The sequence below is a fragment of the Xenopus laevis genome, chromosome 1L (genome assembly GCF_017654675.1).
Source record: "Xenopus laevis strain J_2021 chromosome 1L, Xenopus_laevis_v10.1, whole genome shotgun sequence".
Classification (NCBI taxonomy): Eukaryota; Metazoa; Chordata; class Amphibia; order Anura; family Pipidae; genus Xenopus; species Xenopus laevis.
Window position 1 is genome coordinate 31668766 of NC_054371.1, and position 21743 is coordinate 31690508.

A 21743-nucleotide genomic window follows, 5' to 3' on the forward strand; every position below is an offset into this window, starting at 1 on the left:
TGGCTTTTTGCAAAGATATGTTGTTTGAGCAGACACAGATAGCTGATATTTATGAGGCTGGCAGCTTCTAGAAACATCTAAGGTTTAACAAGTGCACTTAGGAACGCTGGAAATTTACCACGTACATGTTAAATCTAAATCATGGCCTTAGAGCTTTAAAAGAAAGGTTAATGAACCATTTGATTTCTGTCACTATAGTAGCAGACCAACACTCTGTCATTATTCCTAATGCAAGATTATTTAATCAAAAATGAAATTACACTCAGCATGTTATATGAAAAATGAATGAAACCCCTTCATAGAAACGATGCGGATACATTCACTTTGGAATGCTAATCTATCCATTAAGCTTGTTAAGCTATTAGCTGCATTAATGAAATACTTTCCTTTGAATCTCATTTAGCAATAATTCTGAAGTTAGAGGTATCGTAAAAAATTTTACTTTTATGTTTGTCTAAATAACATGTTAATGTTATCGTTATTGTTTTGCATTCAATAGTAAGCGATAAGTAATGAAAAAAGAGTCATTTCCAAAATGTACAAATTTTATGTGTAAAGAAATTTTTCAAGAAAGAGCGGATTTGTTTTTCACATTAGTAGTGTCTTAAATGCTAAAATAGACACAATTATGGAGAAGGTTATTGGAGAATGTAGCACTAGAACAGGGATGATGAAGAAAAAACTGTTCCAAGGTTGTGAGGCCAGGCAAGTAAGAAGGCTTACCTAGAATTAAAGGTTGGGGTGGTTTAGGAAGAACAGTATGTAGAGTACAAAGGAGTAAGAGTAGAGTACACATTGTTCTGTCTTCCCATACATGAATAGCTAACGTTCATAATATTGCTCCCCTTTTGGCCCATCCACGCAGGGCACTTGTTTTTGTGGGATTGGCACAAGGTGTGGCGTGCAACACCATCAGGGGAGCAAGAGATCCCCTTAATGACCTCTATAAGCAGGCAGTAAGTCCAGGTCTCCCCAGTGTGTTGTGGCCCCCAACACAATGTAGCATCTAAATGACGCACAAGCTGGAGGCATTCTAGGGATGCCCATTTTTTTGTCCCCCCTGCAGAGCTACTTCTATAGGGAATATATAATAAAGTCACTAAAATAACTAAAAACTTTCAATCATAGTACTCAGAGGTGATGCATCCCTATTGGGTCTAAAAACACTGAGCTACTCGATCAATAATAATAATAATAATAATGTAATTTATTAATTTAGAACTAGAAATGATGTTGACTTTCTCGTTTGCTATTAAATGTTAAAGGTGTGCTTGTGCCGATGGATTTGAAGGTGAAAACTGCGAGGTCAACATTGACGACTGTGAAGATAATGACTGCGAGAATAATTCTACTTGTGTCGACGGCATTAACAATTACACGTGCCATTGCCCACTGGAATACACAGGTGAGAACGCCATGAGAACAAATATTGTGTATGAAGGGAAGAAAAATGATGCACCATCTAGAACTGAATAAGGTTTTTGCAGATCCTAGGTTCTTCCTCTCTCTAAAAGAAAGCAGATTGTTCTACAGTTTATTTTGTACCCAAGCATTCACATTAAAGACATTATCCATGTACATATGAATGTGCTTAATGTACAAACAATCATTACAGTTTCAGGTCATTTACTATCTTACATATTACCCGTTCAGGGTCGTTTTCAGCCGTCACAATTATATGTGTGCATTTTGGACGTAGATATTTTTGTTTTGTGCAGTTTTTAAGGCGCATCATATCTTTAGTTGGCCACTACGCTTATTCCAACGTCAGTCCTTCCAGTATATTTTATTTGTAGATAACATAAGTTTTGCTCTGCGTAGTGTCATTACTGTAAATGCTTCCAAGTCTTTGTACTTGTTTGTTGGCTTAATGTGCTGTGCGTGGTGTTTTCCCAATGAACACATATGTATCTTGTCTCTTCTGTCTTTGTTGCGCAAGCTGCTAACTTGAATGAGGTGGAAAAAGGTTAGTCATCGTCGTTTTCTTCTTCTTCTTTTTCTACTGAAGGTCAAGGCTATTTGCAATGAAGTAGTAACTATTTGATGTGCTTCTTTGCATTTTTTAGCAAAATTTTTACATGACATGTGCATGGTACTATGAATGGCTGCTGGTTAGTAAAGGGGTGTGCAAGTAATTGAGCTCATTTGCACACTCAAAGTCACATCATATGCTACATTCTCCCTTTGGCTATATGTGTATGGCTCTATATATACTTGACTTGAAGTGGATATTTTGCACTCACTACTATTTAAAGAAGATTTGACTGACCTTCACAGTGTAACTGCTATTCCTAAATATAGCATATGTATTGTGTTTTTGAAAATAGTGATATAAGGGGGTTATTTACTAAACTCAAAATTTTTTTCATTATTTTATTTAAAAAAAACCACAACCAAACTTCCATACCTGATTTGGCCTTATTTATTAATTGAAAAAACTTGAATTAATTGGATCATGGAAAAAAACAGATAAAATCGAGCAAAAACCTGAATCATCCGAATTTTTCGGACTTACAGTATTTTCCGAATTGCACAATTTTTCCCCCCAAAACCCCCTGAATTTTTCAGATTTTTGGTCTAAACCCAGCACAAACCACAATAACTTAAAAGTGAGATTAGTGCCTCTCCCATTCACTTATACAGGACCTCGACAGGTCTGAGATAAAGAATATTTTGAACTCGAAAATTGAGATATTTGAGATATTTTGAACTCAAAATTTTTTGCCGCAAAAAGCCTGGCCATATAAATTTGAGGTTTAGCATATAACCCGCAAGGTGTTGAGTTAATGGTATATGACTGTCCAGCAAATAAAACCTATTACAGCTATCTCTAGGATTCACATTTACTTTCATACACTAGGGGGTCCATTTATGACCCACATACTGCCTTAAAATTCCCAGCAGCTGCACAATGCAACGGGTCTTGTTCTCATATACTATAAGGGGAATACTACGGTCTCTGAATCTGTACAATGTCCAATTCAGACATAATTATAATGTTACTGACCCCATTAGCAATAGGAAGGTTATCCAGAGGCTAAACAAGGCAGATCTTAAGAAATGATGATCGGTCGATAGATGACATGCACAATATTTTATTAAAAGTACATCCAAGAATACTTTTGCCTTTAATTTCTTATAACATATAAATAATATAACAATCTTGGCCTGCATCAAATCTTGAAAGCATCAAATCATCATTTTGTAGAGCTTCTTCTTCATTCACATTAGTACTTGTCCCCTGTACCCCCCTATCACATTCACACACCATGCAAATATATCCCACCCCTTTTTGTTTCCTTTGCCTAATAGATTATAAGCTCTTTGGTCTAAAATAGAAAAAGAAAAAGGTATAGTCCAACAAAGGGATCCATAATCAGTATATACCCCTTACAGTATATAAGGACCACAATGTAACTTGTCATTGCGACTTGTGCCACTGTCACATTTCCAAGTGAATGTGATGGCCCTTGGAATGAAAAGGGTACAAATGCAATTACAGGTATGGGATCTGTTATCCAGAATGCTCGTAACCTGGGGTTTTCTGGATAACAGATCTTTGTGTAATTTGGATCTTCATACCTTAAGTCTACTAGAAAAACATGTTAACATTAAATAACCCCAATAGGCTGATTTTGCTTCCTATAAAGATTAATTATATCTTATTTGGGATAAAGTACAGGGTACTGTTTTATTATAAGAAAAAGGAAATCATTTTCAAAAATCTGGATTATTTGGATAAAATAGAGTCTAACAGGTTTCCAGACAACGGGACCCAAAAAAAGATGCAATAACATCACAAACACATTTTACAGGAATCTTAATATTTATGCTCTTAATGCAAACCTGAGTGTTTAATTTTTTTCTGAGCCGAACATTTATTTTGATAAATGAAGTCCTGATTGTATATTCTTCTGAGCCTACGGAAATATATTTATATTTTGTTAATGAGACATATGTAGATTTTTTAGGCAGCAGTTTTGTCACTGTAATTAATTCAATATGCAAATCTTCTCCCACTTGTTATTCTATCCGGCGTATCTCTTGCAAATTTTAAGATACAGCACGGCAGGGCTGGGAGAGTTAGGGGCCGATTCACTAAGGGTCGAATTTCGAAGTTAAAAATACTTCGAAATTCGACCCTCGAATTGAAATCCTTCGACTTCGAATATCGAAGTCGAAGGATTTAGCGCTAATCCTGCGATCGAACGATCGAAGGATTTTTCGTTCGATCGAACGATTAAATCCTTCGAATCGAACGATTCGAAGGATTTTAATCCAACGATCGAAGGAAAATCCTTCGATCAAAAAATCACAGGCAAGCCTATGGGGACCTTCCCCATAGGCTAACATTGACTTCGGTAGCTTTTAGCTGCCGAAGTAGGGGGTCGAAGTTTTTTTTAAAGGGGAAGTACTTCGACTATCGAATGGTCGAATAGTCGAACGATTTTTCGTTCGATTCGTTCGATTTCGTTCGAATTCGAACGAATTTAACCAATTCGATGGTCGAAGTACCCAAAAAATACTTCGAAATTCGAAGTTTTTTCATTCGAATCCTTCACTCGAGCTTAGTGAATCGGCCCCTATGTGTTCTATAATACAGTCAATATATACAATACAAAAGTAATAAACAAAAACAAAAGAAAAATACATGAACTATAAAACTAGAGAAATGGATACAATTCCTGTAACGATTACGGAAAATTGGTGAGACTTAATTCGATTCCTTGCTCATCATGTCTAACTTCAAATGACAAATAAAAAAATTTCTATTGACTTTTACTATAATTTTAACTAGATGATATGCAAAAGCCATATTTGTAGGCACCTGTAACCCAATGTATGGTGTTAAAGTCTTCACAATGACTATGTCATGCCATGTGCAGCCTGGGTGATAAAAAGTTGAGATCTCATGGTCTAAAATATGGGTTAGACATAGTTTGCTGTGACTATATTGTAATTTGATGAGAATGGTTCAATGTCATATTATCCACCGTCATTGGATCATTGTACATTATACCATTAAGCTGTTGAGCCTTGATAAGAATATTCATTGGTGCTACGGGGGTTTGTTACACCCACATGGGCATTTTCAGCACCTTTACACTACTCCAGGGCTCCTGATTTGGCATAGCAGTGTATCTAAAATAAGCTACCACCCAATTTTTCCAGTGGACAGCATGACTATTGAAACTCACTAGGACCTAACTATTGAATTCTCTCTGTCTATGAGCACAAAGTATGACATTTGCTTTGATGAACTGTTGGAAAATAAATGTTGAGGATATTTAGATACAACATATATATGATTGAACTGTTCTGTTGCAGGTGAACTTTGTGAAGAAAAACTGGACTTCTGCTCCCAAGATGTCAATCCATGTCAACATGACTCAAAATGCATCCTGATGTTGAAAGGATACAAGTAAGCATTGCATTGCAAAAGCACATCCTTTCTGGCTTTATAACAGAATACTATAGTGATTTGATCTTGTGACTTTCTAACAGTCTGCTAACTTCTGTTGAGTAAAGTCGGAGACATTCCTGCTTTAATATATTACACCAGAATCCAATAAAGGCACCCAACATCTATCTCTGAATCACTGCCTGATTTACATTTTAGCAATGGTCACATTACTTTTCTAAGTCCTGATTTTTTTGTTATATTGTATCTGTCAGGGCAGAAGATCAATGTGGTTAGATTACAGGCTTGTTTTCCTTCTTATCAGATGTGACTGTACACCTGGATACATTGGGGAACACTGCAATATCGACTACGATGATTGTCAGGAGAATAAGTGCAGAAACGGAGCCCGTTGTGTTGATGCAGTGAATGGTTATACTTGTATATGCACAGAAGGATACAGGTAAGTGAGATCATGATTTGATCCACTGGATAAAGTGATGATGGGTCAGCCACTGAATGTTTTACACATATAAGCATTTGTTGACTTAACCAGGTTGCCAAATACCTAAGTGTCAGGGAAAATCAGGTTGATCAGAACATTTGGACCCTAGACCAGCAATCAGGTCATGGCGGGGCGGGCACATAGCAGTCAGTTATGGACCACATCAATGCAGCCCTCAAATTAAGTCTTTATCTGCTCTACTTGAGTTTATGTGGGACATTCACTAAGATTCGTAGTTGCGCCAGGCGTAACTTCGCCACACTTCGCCAGGCGTAGTTTCGCCAGCGCTTCGCAAATTCACTAAAATCTGAAGTTGCGCTCAGGGGTAGCATAAGGCTGTGAAGTTGCGCTAGCGTTGAGTCGCTAATCGAAGCGAAGTTACGCTAGCGATGGTTAATTTGCATACGGCGCCAAATTCAAATTTCAATGGAGTAATATGTAGCAGCACTACAAATGCCTGGGAAACCTTGAAAACATCAAATAACATTTTTATTTTGCCCTACACATGTGCCCACTGTATAGTTAAGTTGCCATGAGTTAGGAAATGTAGGGGGGAAGGAGGGGAGCCCCTCTTTTTCAGCCTATCACCCATAATATAGAAAAAACGCCAGCATTTTTTGGGACTTAGAAAAAATGTTAACTTTTTTTGAAGAAATCCCTATCTACTCTATTGCGCTTCGCCTGGTCTGAGGTGGCGAAGGAAGTCTAGTGTAAAAGGTAGCGTTCAGTACAATGCGCGCGTTAGTGAATTTGCGTAGTTACGTCCGTTGCCAAATTCGCCAGGCGTAAGGGTGCTAAGTAACACTAGCGAATTTACGCCAGTGTTCGTTGGTGGATTTGCGAAGTAACGAAAATGCCCAACGCTAGCGAATTGACGCTAGCTTTAGGCGCTTCGGCGCATAGTGAATTTGCCCCTATCTGTTTTTGACCAGAAGAGTTATTATTTGCTCCTGTAAAAAGGAAGATAATATGTTCCCAATTAAAAAGCATCTATATATATAACCTATCTCTAATCTTGAGATAAGGACCCTCTTAATTTTAGAAAAAAAGGTTTATATTGGAGTTGGTCTCAACAAAGCACATAACTATATCCAATGAATAAAGAATTCTTCACCTTCTTAGAGTATCAATAGCCACATAGAATAATCTAGCAATGTCTTGCTCATAGTTTATTAATTTGCTCATTCTCTTCATGATAACAGTGCAACTATTTTATATTTACAGTGGCTTGTTCTGTGAATCAGCGCCACCGATGGTGTTACCTCGCACAAGTCCTTGTGACAACTTCGAATGTCAAAATGGAGCCCAATGCATTGTGAAAGGGAATGACCCTTTGTGCCAGTGCTTGCCCGGCTATCAAGGAAACAAATGTGAAAAACTAGTCAGCGTAAATTTTGTGAACAAAGACTCGTTTCTCCAAATTCCTTCAACAAAGATCCGCACTCAGGCCAACATCACTCTGCAGGTAAAGAATGTCTGAAAATTACTGTATTAATAAATACTGAAGGAAGCATTACTAAGATTAGAATGTTATGTAACCTTCTGAACCAATGGAAAAGTTTGGGCATGATTCATATACAATGCAGACAGTTGTACAATAAAGAAACAATGCAACACTGTTCATTTTGCTGAGAAAGGGAAAACTAGACACATTCCTCTACTTTTTTTCCCCTCCTGGACAAGGCTTTACTACTGTGAGACTGGTAGTGCCCACTATCACAAAATGTAGTACAAACTTTACTAAAAACAGTACTTTTATGCATGTAAACAATGGAATTTTTCCAGTTATAGTTAAAGGCAGGAGTAGTGTGTTATAGATGCAAGAATGCTCTACAACAGATTGCAGAGACCTGCAGAAATTCAGCAACACAAATTCACGTGCAAAAATAAAAAATGTTGGATTGAAACCAGTTTTTGCACTTGCACTTGCCTTCTCTGATGTAAATGACCCCTTATGTGTCTATGGGAGGTCTTTAGTGAAATCAAAAAGAAAATGGGAAAATTCCCATTCAACCATTCCTAATTATTAATTGATAACACAAAAAGATTTGGTTGAGGAAAGCTTTTTTCTTTTTGTGTGATTTAAGTTTAACATAATTTTACACATATACAGGTATGGGACCTGTTATCCAGAATGCTCAGGACCTGGGGTTTTCTGGATTGGGTTGAAAAAAGACAAAGTCCATCAAGTTCAACCCCTCCAAATAAAAACCCAGCATCCATACACACACCCCTCCCTACTTTCACATAAATTCTATATACCCATATCTATACTAACTATAGAGCTTAGTATCACAATAGCCTTTGATATTATGTCTGTCCAAAAAATCATCCAAGCCATTCTTAAAGGCTCTTTCAGTTAATTGGATCTTCATACCTTAAGTCTACTAGAAAATCATGTAAACATTGAATAAACCCAATAGGCTGGATTTGCTTCCAATAAGGATTAATTATATCTTAGTTCAAGGTACTGTCTTATTATTACACAGAAAAAGGAAATCATTTTTGAAAATTTTGATTATTTGATTATAATGGAGTCTATGGGAGATGACCTTTCCGTAATTCATAGCATTCTGGATAATGGGTTTCCAGATAACAGATCCCATACCTGTAGGTTTGTGCCGAAGAATTCCAAAACTAGTTGAGCATTTTCTGTTTGAATAATTATCAATTCCTTGGAAGATACAATACTACAACATGCATATAAAGCCTGAGAAAACTGATCACAAATCACTGACTTTCTATTGACCACATTAAGACAATGTAAATTCATTAAAACAATGCATAATTTTATGATCTACCACCTATTTGTGTAATTTTAAAGTTGCAATAATAAAATCTTTGCCCCAGACAGAAAGTTTCATAAGCAGAACATAAAGATGCCGCATGAGCTTACATCCTTTGTTGTTGTTCCAGAAGCCATGTTGCAACTAACTCCATACAGATGGTGATATAAGTCTGCATGGAATAAATAAAAAGGGCATGCTACTTTATGGTGAATATTGTGCAGTTCATGAGTTCATAGCTTATATTTTGCTTTAACTGCACACTGAAAACATATACTGCTGCAATTTTTGGAGCTAAGTATTCTCTAATTGGTAAGGGGGTATATCTTGTACCCAAAATGTGCCTGAACTATAACCCCCCCCAATCCTCAATAACCAAAAGAGGTGCATTTGTAACTTGTGAGTTCAGCTGCTAAAACCTGTATGTCAGGTCTGCTGTTGAAATTGTTTAAATACATAAAGGTTTTGCAGAACAATATGCCAATGTACTGTATATTGTCAGAATTATCTAAAATACTGTTATTTAGTCATTATTTCTTACAACATATATTTTCTTGCACAAACAGGTTGCTACTGATGAAGATAGTGGGATTGTGCTCTTTAAGGGTGACAGGGATCAGGTAGCAGTGGAACTGTATCGTGGGAGAGTGAGAGTTAGTTATGACACTGGAAGCAACCCAGCATCTGCCATTTACAGGTGAGGGACCTACAGTACTGCTATAAAGAGCATTGTTATGTGTTTGTTTGGTGCTTTGTATGAAACCGGGATTATAAAGTTATATTAACAAATACCCTGATACGCCTGGATTTCTGATGGGTCTGTGTAGTCTTTAAAGGAGAACTAAACCCCTTTATAATAAAGGTGGAGCTGACAAGGTGAAGAGACAATAAAGGAATAATTAAAGGAAAACCCCCAATAAGAAAAGCCCCTATCCTGCTTTTCCACATAGTTTATTACCCCCGAAATTGTCCTGAATACAGTACTCATGTATAGGTGCAGAAGAAGCATAGCGGAGCTCATGGGCGCCATCTTCCAGATCTTCGGTCTTCGATCTGTAAGGGAGTGCTGTATTGGCGCATGCGCAGCTGGAGCAGTCTTCCAGTTTGTAGCAACTGTGCATGCGCCAAAAAAGTCTGCAAATTGCCGAAGGGAAGAGGACCTAAAGAAGACCGAAGATCCGGAAAATGGTGCCCATGAGCTTCGCTGAGCTTACTATGCACCGATACTTAAGCAATGTATTCAGGACACTTTCAGGAGTAATGAACTGTGCGGGGTAGGGGGAGAAGCAGGGTGGGGGGACTATCTAGGATAGTAGGTAGGGGCTTTTATTATTGGGGGTTTATTTCTCCTTTAATTATTCCTTGTACACCTTTTAAGCACCACCTTTCCGTAAAAGGCCTATTTTTCTAGTAAAAAACAATGTACAGAAGACATTCAGAAGAATGTCATTAGTAACTATCAACCTTCTAGATATGCCTTCCAAAAGTGTTTTCTGTCACAATATAAATCACTGGGGGGCTGCAAATGAACACTCATATTATACAGGAAGATACAAGTTTTGGGTAGCACTTAACAATGACAATGAATATGATCTTGTATTCAAGAAAGAGCATAAAACACAAAAATTCTAACTGGAACTATGTATTGTAATGACGTATGCTGATTTTATTCTGTATATTACTACCAGGCAGGATAAGAGGCAGGATAAGAGCCAAGTTAAACTTCTCTTAGTGCTCTGTGGTCAGAACTGGCCGAATTCCTTCCAGCCGAAGCCTGCAATGATCTGATCATGCCTAGTATAGGTCATCGTGGCTTTAAAGGAACATTAAGAACACAGAGGGTTTTTCATTCTTCTGTTCTCTGGGAAAACATTTAAATATGATTTTAATGAACCTGCAAAGTTATTCAAGCGTTTAAGTTCCTAGGCTAGCACTAACATACATGTGCTTGGTAGAAACATTTACAGATGTATGGCAATGGAATATTCTTACATTTCCAGACAAACTGACAGCTATCCATGGTACAAGGTTGCCTATCCAACATAGAAACGCTTTTGTGTTTGACTTTAATTGGTACGTAATGGCCATATTTTGATAGCTAGAAATCTCTTATCACTGCCATTTTCCTGGGCATCTCTTTCTACCATTCCGGTCCCTTGGCCACTTACCACCAGAACTGCACAGCACTGTGTCACTAATAGGGAGCTTATTGTTCTGTGTATGTAATTTTATTCAAGAGTAAGTTTGAATTAGAGACATAATTGGTATATTAGACTTCAACAAAAGTGTTATTGGGGGCTATGTGTGCTTATAATGCTGTATTTTTATAAAGAAACCATCATCCAGATCTATCATTTATAACAATACTTTATCTATTATTAATACAAAGATTTATTGGTCAAAGTTCTAAGCTCAGCCTTGATTACATATTTATATCATAATAATAACATAATTACTCAGCTTGTATGATATAGTAGATGAGTTCCAGATTGTTTACCCATCTGCAACAGATCTCTGCTCTCGGCATTTGCTTTCGACTTTTGAATTCTTTGTTGCTTAGACTTTCCATTAAACCTCTTGCCTCTTTAATAAAAGGAAATCGCATCCATATTGTAATATTACAAGTCTACGACCAGAAAGAATATAGGAATTTCAAATGAGCATCGTGCCCTTTGAATTTATTTATATCACAGACATTTTCAGAGGTTCTGTTTTTAATCAGTTCTTTTTTACAGTTATCGCACATCACAAAATTTAAGTACCGTAAATAGAACTTAAGTTTATTTAATAGTTAGTTTTCATAAGCGTCAAATAATAATGTCATGTGGTCAAATGTGGGGAGCAATTGTTACATCTGGCACCCTAAATGATGTACATGTTTAGGCTCCTGAAAATATATCTTCATTGGGAAGTCAAAAGAAATACACCAAGGGAGTTATTTACTAAGCTCCGAATGCAAAAATGACGAAAAATTTGCTAGCATTGTGCTGTAAGATTCATATTGCTTAATATTTACTAAGCCCCGAATGCAAAAAATCACGAAAAATTTGCTAGCATTGTGCTGTAAGATTCATATTGCTTATTAAAAGCGGGCTTTTAAGAATTCACAAATTTTTCCGGAATTTATTAAACCCCGAGGCTGGAAAACTCTGAATCTGAAATCCCGGCATCTCAAACCTGTTGAGGTTGCATATAAGTCGATGGGAGAAGTCCCAATGATTTTATTTATGTGCATTGGGTCTTGTGCCATACCCCAAAGTTTTCTGGTGAAAAGAAGTCAAAAGAAATACACCAAGGGAGTTATTTACTAAGCCCCGAATGCAAAAATCACGAAAAATTTGCTAGCATTGTGCTGTAAGATTCATATTGCTTAATATTTACTAAGCTCCGAATGCAAAAATCACGAAAAATTTGCTAGCATTGTGCTGTAAGATTCATATTGCTTAATATTTACTAAGCCCCGAATGCAAAAATCACGAAAAATTTGCTACCATTGTGCTGTAAGATTCATATTGCTTAATATTTACTAAGCTCCGAATGCAAAAATCACGAAAAATTTGCTAGCATTGTGCTGTAAGATTCATATTGCTTAATATTTACTAAGCCCCGAATGCAAAAATCACGAAAAATTTGCTACCATTGTGCTGTAAGATTCATATTGCTTATTAAAATCGGCTTTTAAGAATTCACAAATTTTTCAGAATTTATTAAACCCTGAGGCTGGAAAACTCTGAATCTGAAATCCCGGCATCTCAGACCTGTTGAGGTTGCATATAAGTCGATGGGAGAAGTCCCAATGATTTTATTTATGTGCATTGGGTCTTGTGCCATACCCCAAAGTTTTCTGGTGAAAAGAAGTCAAAAGAATTACACCAAGGGAGTTATTTACTAAGCCCCGAATGCAAAAATCACGAAAAATTTGCTAGCATTGTGCTGTAAGATTCATATTGCTTAATATTTACTAAGCCCCGAATACAAAAATCACGAAAAATTTGCTAGCATTGTGCTGTAAGATTGATACTGCTTATTAAAATCGGCTTTTAAGAATTCACAAATTTTTCGGAATTTATTAAACCCCGAGGCTGGAAAACTCTGAATCTGAAATCCCGGCATCTCAGACCTGTTGAGGTTGCATATAAGTCTATGGGAGAAGTCCCAATGATTTTATTTATGTGCATTGGGTCTTGTGCCATACCATTCTGGTGAAAACCCCGGAAAAATCGTGAAAATCAAGTGAAACCTCTGAAAAAAACGCAAAAGCAAAGCAAATTTTCGGGAAAATTTTATAATAAATAAGCGTTAAAAACCCAAGCGGCTTAGATTGGAGTTTTAGCAGCCAATATTGAGATAATTTCGGACCTTGATAAATAACCCCCCAAATGTAGGGATATAATGGTGTAAAGGTGGTACAACACATTGTAATGATCTCATACCCCACATGTTGAAAAAGACTATCATTTTTTTTTTTTTTTAAAGGGTACAGCAAGTACGCCAAATAACATAAAGGTATCCAGTGCCAATTCCCTTAGTATATAGTCTGTTCATCATAGGCCTTGCCTAAGGTTGTCAACATTAAGATACATGTGTCTCTCCATTTATGAATGTAAACTGTAAAACCACAAATCATTAACCTTTATAAAAAACATTCTCATCAATTGCAGAATATATGAACAAGGCTGACAGCTAAGCGACCCCATTTCAGTGCTGAGAGCAACTGATTAAAGGGACCTTTAATATAAATTCCTGAAAACCTAAAATAGCTATAGAAAATAGTGCAGAGTCATGGCCTTATGATTGATTGTTCTGCTTGCATAAAGTGATTTGTAGTCTTCTAATCCAACTGATTATAGCGATTCCAGACTCAATAGCTCAAAAATGTTTGTATGGGAGCCCCCACACATTCCAGGGGTCTAGCCACTCAAAATGACCACATTGGATAAACTGTTTACTCAATGTGTGACTATCAGGACTGCACATTATTCATTCTGTTTCTTCAAAATCCCTGACGATCCAATCTCAGATCTATTGTTTTCAACAGAAATTTAGCTATAACTATGCAACTCCTCTACCATTAAATTCATTAACGAACGCTGGCGTAGATTCGCTAGTGTTACTTCGCACCCTTACGCCGGACGAATTTTCGCTACAGACGTAACTACGCAAATTCACTAACGCGCGCAGTGTACTGAACGCTACCTTTTACGCTAGACTTCCTTCTCTACCTCAGACCAGGTGAAGCGCAATAGAGTAGATAGGGATTGCTTCAAAAAAAGTCAAAATTTTTTCTAAGTCCCAAAAAACGCTGGCGTGTTTTCTACATTATGGCTGATAGGCTGAAAGAGATCGAAAATTTTTTAGGGCTCCCCTCCTTCCCCCCTACATTTCCTGACTCATGGCAACTTACCTAGACAGTGGGCACATGTGTAGGGCAAAATAAAATTTGATGTTTTGAAGGTTTTCTAGGCATTTGTAGTGCTGATACGTATTCCTCCATTGAAATTTGAATTTGGCGCCGTACGCAAATTAACCTTCGCTAGCGTAACTTCGCTTCACTTAGCGAATCAACGCTAGCGCAACTTCGCAACCTTACGCTACCCCTGTACTCAACTTCGGATTTTAGTGAATTTGCTGAGCGCTGTCGAAACTATGGCTGGCGAAGTGCGGCGAAGCGCGGCGAAGTTTCGCCTGGCGCAACTACGAATCTAAGTGAATTTGCCCCATTTTGTGTTGCTAAAACCGCAAATGTAGGTGCTGCTTCGGTTTCCATAAAACTGAGTAATAAAAGGGCAGGCATTTGTTCTTTCTGTTGTTCAAAATATGATCTTTACAAAAATAAAGTCTAATGTGACAAAAAAAAAGCAAGAGAATAAAAGTCAAATAATGACGGAAGGCAATCTACACAATAACATCTTCAGATTCCTGGCTGGCTCCTAGTACAAAGGAAATCAAAAGAAGGAAGCACAGAGGAGTTCCTTAACAGATAGACTTAATGCATTTAAAATAATTTACAATCATAAGTCTATTTGAAAGTCAGAATTATAAAAAAAAATTAGTCTGTGAATCACCGGCAATCACTTCTAACCATTTCCCAAATAGATTTAAAGACAGTAAATTACATTTACTTGTATAGGATTTAAATCCTCCCAAGATGATTCACATTCTTCTAATCAAAGAATCATTGTTTTATCAAGGAAATGGGTTTCCTGTAATACCAACTGAAAATGATTAGATAAGAAAGTAACTGTTTTGTACAGTATGACTTATCCTTTTTTCCTACTTTTCTTTTTTTTTTTTAAGCGTTGAGACAATAAATGATGGAAATTTCCATGTGGTGGAGTTGGTTAACCTGGATCAAACACTGTCACTGATCATTGACGGAGGAACCCCAAAATCCATTACCAATTTACCAAAACAGTCGTTATTGAGTGTTGACTCCACCCTTTACATAGGAGGTAAACAATGTTCTCCTGATGTTATTTTAGATAAACTAATATGATTGTTGTTCAAGTTATTCAATAACAATTTTAAAGTGAACACTTAGGGGCACATTTACTAAGGGTCGAATATCGAGGGTTAATAAATAGGGATGGGCGAATTTGACCCGTTTCGCTTCGCCAAAAATTCGCCGCCGGCGAAATGTCGCAGACACCCATTAAAGTCTATGGGCGTCAAATCTAATTTTGTTGCGCGGCGAAATTTTTTGACGCGCGTCTTTTTTTATATTTTGACGCACGCCGCCATACAAGTCTATGGGCGACATTTTTTTCGGCAAAACGAGGTGAAAAAATTCGCCCATCCCTATTAATAAACCCTCGAATTCGACCCTCAAATTTAAATCCTTCAAATTCGAATATCGAATTTGAAGGATTTAGCGCAAATCCTACGATCGTTCGATCGATCGAAGTAAAAATCATTCAAAGTTCGAATCGAACGATTTTAAGCGATCGATCGAAGGCTTTTTCTTCGATCAAAAAAAGCTTAGAAAAGTGATGGGGAAGGTCCCCATAGGCTAACATTGTACCTCGGTAGGTTTAAACTGCCGAAGTATGTAGTCAAAGTTTTTTTTAAAGAGACAGTACTCCGACTATCGAATGGTCGAACAGTCGAACGATTTTTAGTTTTAATCGCTCAAATCGAAGTCGAAGGTCGTAGTAGCCTATTCGATGGTCGAAGTACCCAAAAAAATACTTCGAAATTCGAAGTTTTTTTCATTCGAATCCTTCACTCGAGCTTAGTAAATGTGCCCCTAACTTTACAAATCTATGCTTTAGAATGTAATTGTGGATTCCCTGCAGTAGGTAACTGTTGGATGGGGTACACGCATGGTACTAACCCTTCATCCGTCATTCTAGGTATGCCCCTGAAAAACAACATTGCAGGTCTTCGACAGTCTTCAAGTAAAAATGGCACCAACTTCCAAGGTTGTATTAGGAACCTATACATCAATAATGAACTACAGGACTTCAGAAAGCTAAATCTACAAGCTGGAGTTCTTCCCGGCTGTGAACCGTGCCATAAAAAAGTCTGCGTCCATGGCACATGTCTGGCTACAAGCCAAGCTGGCTTCACTTGCGAATGTGAAGGAGGATGGACAGGACAACTCTGTGATATCCAGTCCAATGATCCCTGTCTGGGAAACAAGTACGTTTTGTTTTTTTGGAATCAGTATCCATTGATTTATTGTGCTATTTGTCATGAATAATAATGGGTTTCTTCTAAACGCCATAAATCGCCTAGCATATCAAAACCCTTTGTAAAAAAATAAAACAGTGCAAAAGGTTTAAATAATTTTTTTTTTTATCTTGTAGGTGTGTCCATGGCACATGCCTCCCGATTAATTCATTCTCTTATAGTTGTAAGTGCCTTCAAGGCTTTGTGGGAGTTCTCTGTGATGAAGCTGAAGATCAGCCCAATCCCTGCCAATCCATTAAATGTAAACATGGAAAGTGCAGGCTTTCGGGGTTAGGAAAAGCATATTGTGAATGCAACAGTGGTTATACAGGAGACAGCTGTGATAAAGGTAAATAATTCCTTCAGACGCTAAAATATTTATGCAATTTGTTTTTTTAAATGACACTACCATGCTTTATGTTAGTGACTGGTAGAAGTGTAAAAACACCTATTAGATTTGCCAAAGCTCAAGGTAAATATATATTGTCATATTTTGAAGGCAGAAAGGTCTCTGCTGTGATTATTAAAGGTTGAGTTTTGTTTTCTTTAAAAATTAGAGGTTTTTTTCATTGTTTTGCGCCAAAGCAACACAAAATCCAAATCCGAAATTACTCCAGCTAAAGCTGTTGAATTCATGTAAAAGTCAATGGCAGAGATCCATTTAACCATTTGAAGAATTGTTTTTGCCTCCATGATTTTCGGGTGTTTTGGGGTGATTGACTCTGATTTTCGCTCGAAAACTCGGTAAATTAAAATTTTAAGCCTAAACTCAAAAAGAATTTTAGGTATTCATTAAAACTCAAATTGTTCAAGTTTTTTTTTATTATCTGATTTTTTTTTTTTTAGTTAATTATTAATTAAATTAGCCAAATTCGTGGATGGGAGTTAAGTTGGGTTTGTTTCTGGTAAAATATGAGAAAAACACAAGTTTTAGTAAATAACCCCATAAATGTTGGGTTGCATTTGCAGACATGCAAGTAGTAGTACCCGTACAGACAAAATGGATCGTTTTTGAAGTCTGAAAATTTAAAAGAAATTGTGTATGTTTTGCATGTGTTTTCATGCAATGCAACATTTATTTCCAGAATTCAAGTGTAGTTGATACAACAATGAAGCACAACATTTTCTGTCAGGTACTAGAGGTTGTAAGTTTTGCACTGAGGAAGGTATAAACGGTGAATGCCATGTTATATGGTAATTGGGGCCAAGAAGTTTCAATTTATGTACTTTGAAGCAATGATGATGTCTCGGACAACATTTGACCATTTGGCTGTAGTTTTAAAATACCCTTCAGGGTACTGCTGTAAACCGTCTCAGGGCATTTCAATTCCACAAGAAATATCTACGTTATTTATAACATTTAACTTTACATGAAAATATAATTATATGGTGATAAATAGTGATGGGCGAATTTGCGCTGTTTCGCTTCGCCGGAAGATTCGCACGAAATTTGCAAAACGGCGAAAAATACGCTAAATGGCGCCGGCGTCCGTTTTTTTTCGCGGGCGTTTCGCAAATTTATTCACCGCGAATTCGCCACGAATTCGCGCCAGGCGAATAAATTCGCCCATCACTAGTGATAAAACCTGTTTTCTGATTCATACTAAGGAAAATATGAATAAAAATCAACTGCATACATTAAATTGATATATCATTTATATATTCCATGTGTGTGAGTATAGGTTATAGATTTATTCTCAATGTTGAACAACAAGAGGGTCAGACTGGGCCGACGGGACACCGGGAGGAAACCCGCTGGGCACCCGGCCCAGATCCACGATTTGGAAGCTCCTTCCTGCTGCATCCGCCAGAGAAACGTGATTGGCAGTGGGGGACCCCCAGTCTCACCCTGGATAACAATATGCTAAACAATGGACTGACATATCCATAAGTTTTTGCCTATTGCACAAATATTTTGCAATCATGGAACACAAGTTGTATATGCAATGCATATGGAATAGTGGTTTAAAATGTAGTAAATTAAAGGAAGGAAAGAAACTGATTCATTCAAATGTACCCCAATGTTCACCTCTGCAGTCTTTTTATTCATATTTTCAAATTCACTTAGTATCTTTAACCTGATATGTTCTGGCTATTCTATATCAATTTTCTATTTTTCCCAACTAGGGAAGCCAATGATTCTACTCTTAGCTTTATCACAAACTTTGCTTTTCACCCTTCAGCTTTCACTGATTTATCCCAACGAATTCCACAGGTGAGATGGTCACTATCTCTGGACTCATCTTTTATTCTGTCCTGGTGTCTCACCCCCCCTCATATCAGTGTCTTCCTTTGAGTTTTGCTTCAGTTGAATTTCAATATCACTGTGGTTGCACAATGGAAAACATAGTTGGGTTAGGGAGTACAGATGATTCATTTTGGATCTTTAAAAACTTTTTAAGGAGTAATTTATGAAGCTAATGGAATGTTACTTGAAGAATAGTATAGAACAAAAATGCTAATAAATAAAATTGCATGCTCTCTGGAACAGTTGCCTTGCTGTAAACAGAACCAGCTGTTCAGGTTATGAAAACTGGGTTGAATTCTGCATTTGAAAAAGAAAAATACAATTTTGCTGTCACTATAATAGTGACATGTTACTTAGATACCATATCAATTTTTTCTGAAACAATAACATTTACTAAACTTTGATGTGAGAAATCCTGAAGGATTCCCACAAATATGAATATTAGCATGTTTTGACTGTCAGGAAATAGTTTAACGGTTTTACACATTTATTAGGGGCTGATTCACTAAATTCGAGTGAAGGATTCGAAGTAAAAAAACTTCGAATTTCGAAGTATTTTTTGGGCTACTTCGACCATCGAATGGGCTACTTCGACCTTCGACTACGACTTCGAATCGAAGGATTTGAAGTAAAAATCGTTCGACTATTCGACCATTCGATAGTCGAAGTACTGTCTCTTTAAAAAAAACTTCGACCCCCTAGTTCGGCAGCTAAAAGCTACCGAAGTCAATGTTAGCCTATGGGGAAGGTCCCCATAGGCTTTCCTACGTTTTTTTGATCGAAGGATATTCCTTCGATCGTTGGATTAAAATCCTTCGAATCGAAGGATTTAATCGTTCGATCGAAGGAATAATCCTTCGATCGTACGATCGCAGAATTTGCGCTAAATCCTTCGACTTCGATATTCGAAGTCGAAGGATTTCAATTCCTAGTCGAATATCGAGGGTTAATTAACCCTCGATATTCGACCCTTAATGAATCAGCCCCTAGTGTAGATCAATGTGTTGTATTTAAAACTGTTTTGTTTAAAGAGGTGTTAGTGCTCAGCTGCAGCATGGATGTGAACCAAAAAAATGAGCAATTTGGCCGAAAAAATTATACCTTTCGACTTCACTTTTTTGAGTATTTTATTGATAAATAAGATAAAACCGTGAATAGGAGTTTGGTCGAGCTTGGATTACTAAAAATATGAGATAAATTTGAGTTTAGTAAATATGTATAAGATACAGAGATTTGCTTCATCCGTAACATCAACCCTACCATATAAATAAAGTGAGCCCTGTTTATTATATATAATGCATACACATTTTTATTTTTTCCAGAAATCTCTTGCCGAGGGGAACGGATCAGAGATTACTACCAAAGGCAGCAAGGTTATGCTGCTTGCCAGACGACCGAGAAGGTATCCAGATTAGAATGCAAAGGAGGGTGCTCAAATGGTCAGTGCTGTGGACCACTGAGGAGCAAAAGGCGGAAATATGCTTTTGAATGCACAGATGGTTCATCCTTTGTGGACGAAGTTGAGAAAGTCATAAAGTGCGGTTGTACAAAGTGCCCCTCCTAAACATGTAAACACCACAAGTCTTTTGAAAATGTTGTATACCTATTGACCATGTTGGACTAATTAAAGTTTCATAGTGGAAATATTTGAATTATATTGTAAAATACAGAAGCAGACTTATTTTTATTATGAGAGAGAATTTTCCTCAGTCTTAAAAAAAAAGAAAATGGAAAAAAAAAAAGAGAATGAATTGCTGATGCCTGAACTTTTAATAAGAGGAGCTGAAATAGGAACTAAAAAAAATTCTATGGAGATTCAGCTTCATTAAGGGGTAATGCAATGTCTCTCGGACACAGTTACACGCTGAAGATACAACTAGTAATCATTTGGCTGGGACAAAAAAAAAAGGCTTGTGAAATTGGCCACTACATATCACCATTTCCAGTTCTATACTGGCACAGCTATTGGAGTACCACACCAATGTGACAAAGGAAAAGCTGTGAACGACGAGGGATCAAAATATTTTTATTCTTATATGTGATGACTGAGCGGCGTAGCCATTTGGAGAAACTGCAAACATTCCAGTGAATCCAGAAAAGAATCAAGATTTGGACTTTGAATTTAGTTCCACTGATTTTCCGATATTGATTACGTTCATGTGAAACGATAGCACAAGCATCTGACAAGTGTTCAACAATCCCTTTACCAGTATTATTTTTGTTTTGTAAGATAATGTTAACTGGCTCATTAGAGAATAAAATGTTGGGTAGTTTTTACCATTAGGAACAACTGTACACGTTTTAAAGCAGTATTCAGACTGAAAGATATGTATTTATTGTATCAACGTACAGCACCCTTAACATTTCTAGGCTCTCCCTTAAACTGTTTTTTGGATGTTTTAATATATATATAAATATATTAATTTATAATGATCCTGATATTTTTCTATTTTGATAAAGAATACTCAAAGTCAGGATTTTTCTTTACATTTTGTAATAGAACTAACATAAGTGAAATGTCTTAGGCTAATATGTTCCGTCTGATGATCGTTCACTTGTGGTTGTTGGATTACGTTTTTGCAGAGACGTTATACCTGAAGAACTCACAACTTTACAAAAGACAAAAATGTCTCTTCGCACGGAAGCTTCAGAATCAAAACATAATATAATTTTATGTTTACGTGAAATTTGAAATTGTGTACTGGAAAAGAAATTTTAATACAGAAATTCTCCAAATCAATATTGCTATAAAGTTTATGTTTCTTTTAGAGCAGAATACTGTGATTTTTTTATGTTCCCCTTTAATAAAACTACTATAGTACCCTGTGGTCCTCATGTTAATATGCTGCTGCTAAACTCCAGTATACAATTGATTATGTTGGTAGTGGGCTCCTTTTCCTAGAAATAAAATTGATACCCAGGGCACTCTAAAAAAATTGCAGATATTATGTTCAATATGTTTTGTTTATTTTATATATATATACATATATATAATCCAAAGTAAAGTCAACGTTTCGATCCCCCACAGGGATCTTCGTCAGGAGGGAAAAACAAACGGGGATCTTCCTGACGAAGGGATCAAAACGTTGAGATTCAATAAAGATTCTTTCTATTTTTGAACCTTTTTGCTAA

At 36.8% G+C, this 21743-nt stretch overlaps 1 protein-coding gene across 17 annotated transcripts in view; it reads left to right on the plus strand.

Annotated features, from left to right (window-relative positions):
• The window catches only part of LOC108698051 (slit homolog 2 protein), a 198125-nt gene extending 176693 nt beyond the window's left edge, over positions 1-21432 (plus strand). For 6 of the 17 annotated variants that reach the window (XM_041588212.1, XM_041588217.1, XM_041588216.1 and 3 more), the window contains 11 exons: positions 1266-1405; positions 1940-1966; positions 5329-5422; positions 5727-5864; positions 7131-7371; positions 9259-9389; positions 14990-15144; positions 16045-16333; positions 16501-16712; positions 18491-18578; positions 19934-21432. In XM_041588212.1, coding sequence (XP_041444146.1) covers positions 1266-1405; positions 1940-1966; positions 5329-5422; positions 5727-5864; positions 7131-7371; positions 9259-9389; positions 14990-15144; positions 16045-16333; positions 16501-16712; positions 18491-18578; positions 19934-20099 — 1681 coding nt within the window. In that variant the 3' untranslated portion in view covers positions 20100-21432. The remainder of the gene's footprint in view (positions 1-1265; positions 1406-1939; positions 1967-5328; positions 5423-5726; positions 5865-7130; positions 7372-9258; positions 9390-14989; positions 15145-16044; positions 16334-16500; positions 16713-18490; positions 18579-19933) is intronic. The other 11 variants (XM_041588226.1, XM_041588248.1, XM_041588260.1 and 8 more) reach the window with 4 other exon arrangements.
• Positions 21433-21743: the final 311 nt, after the last annotated feature.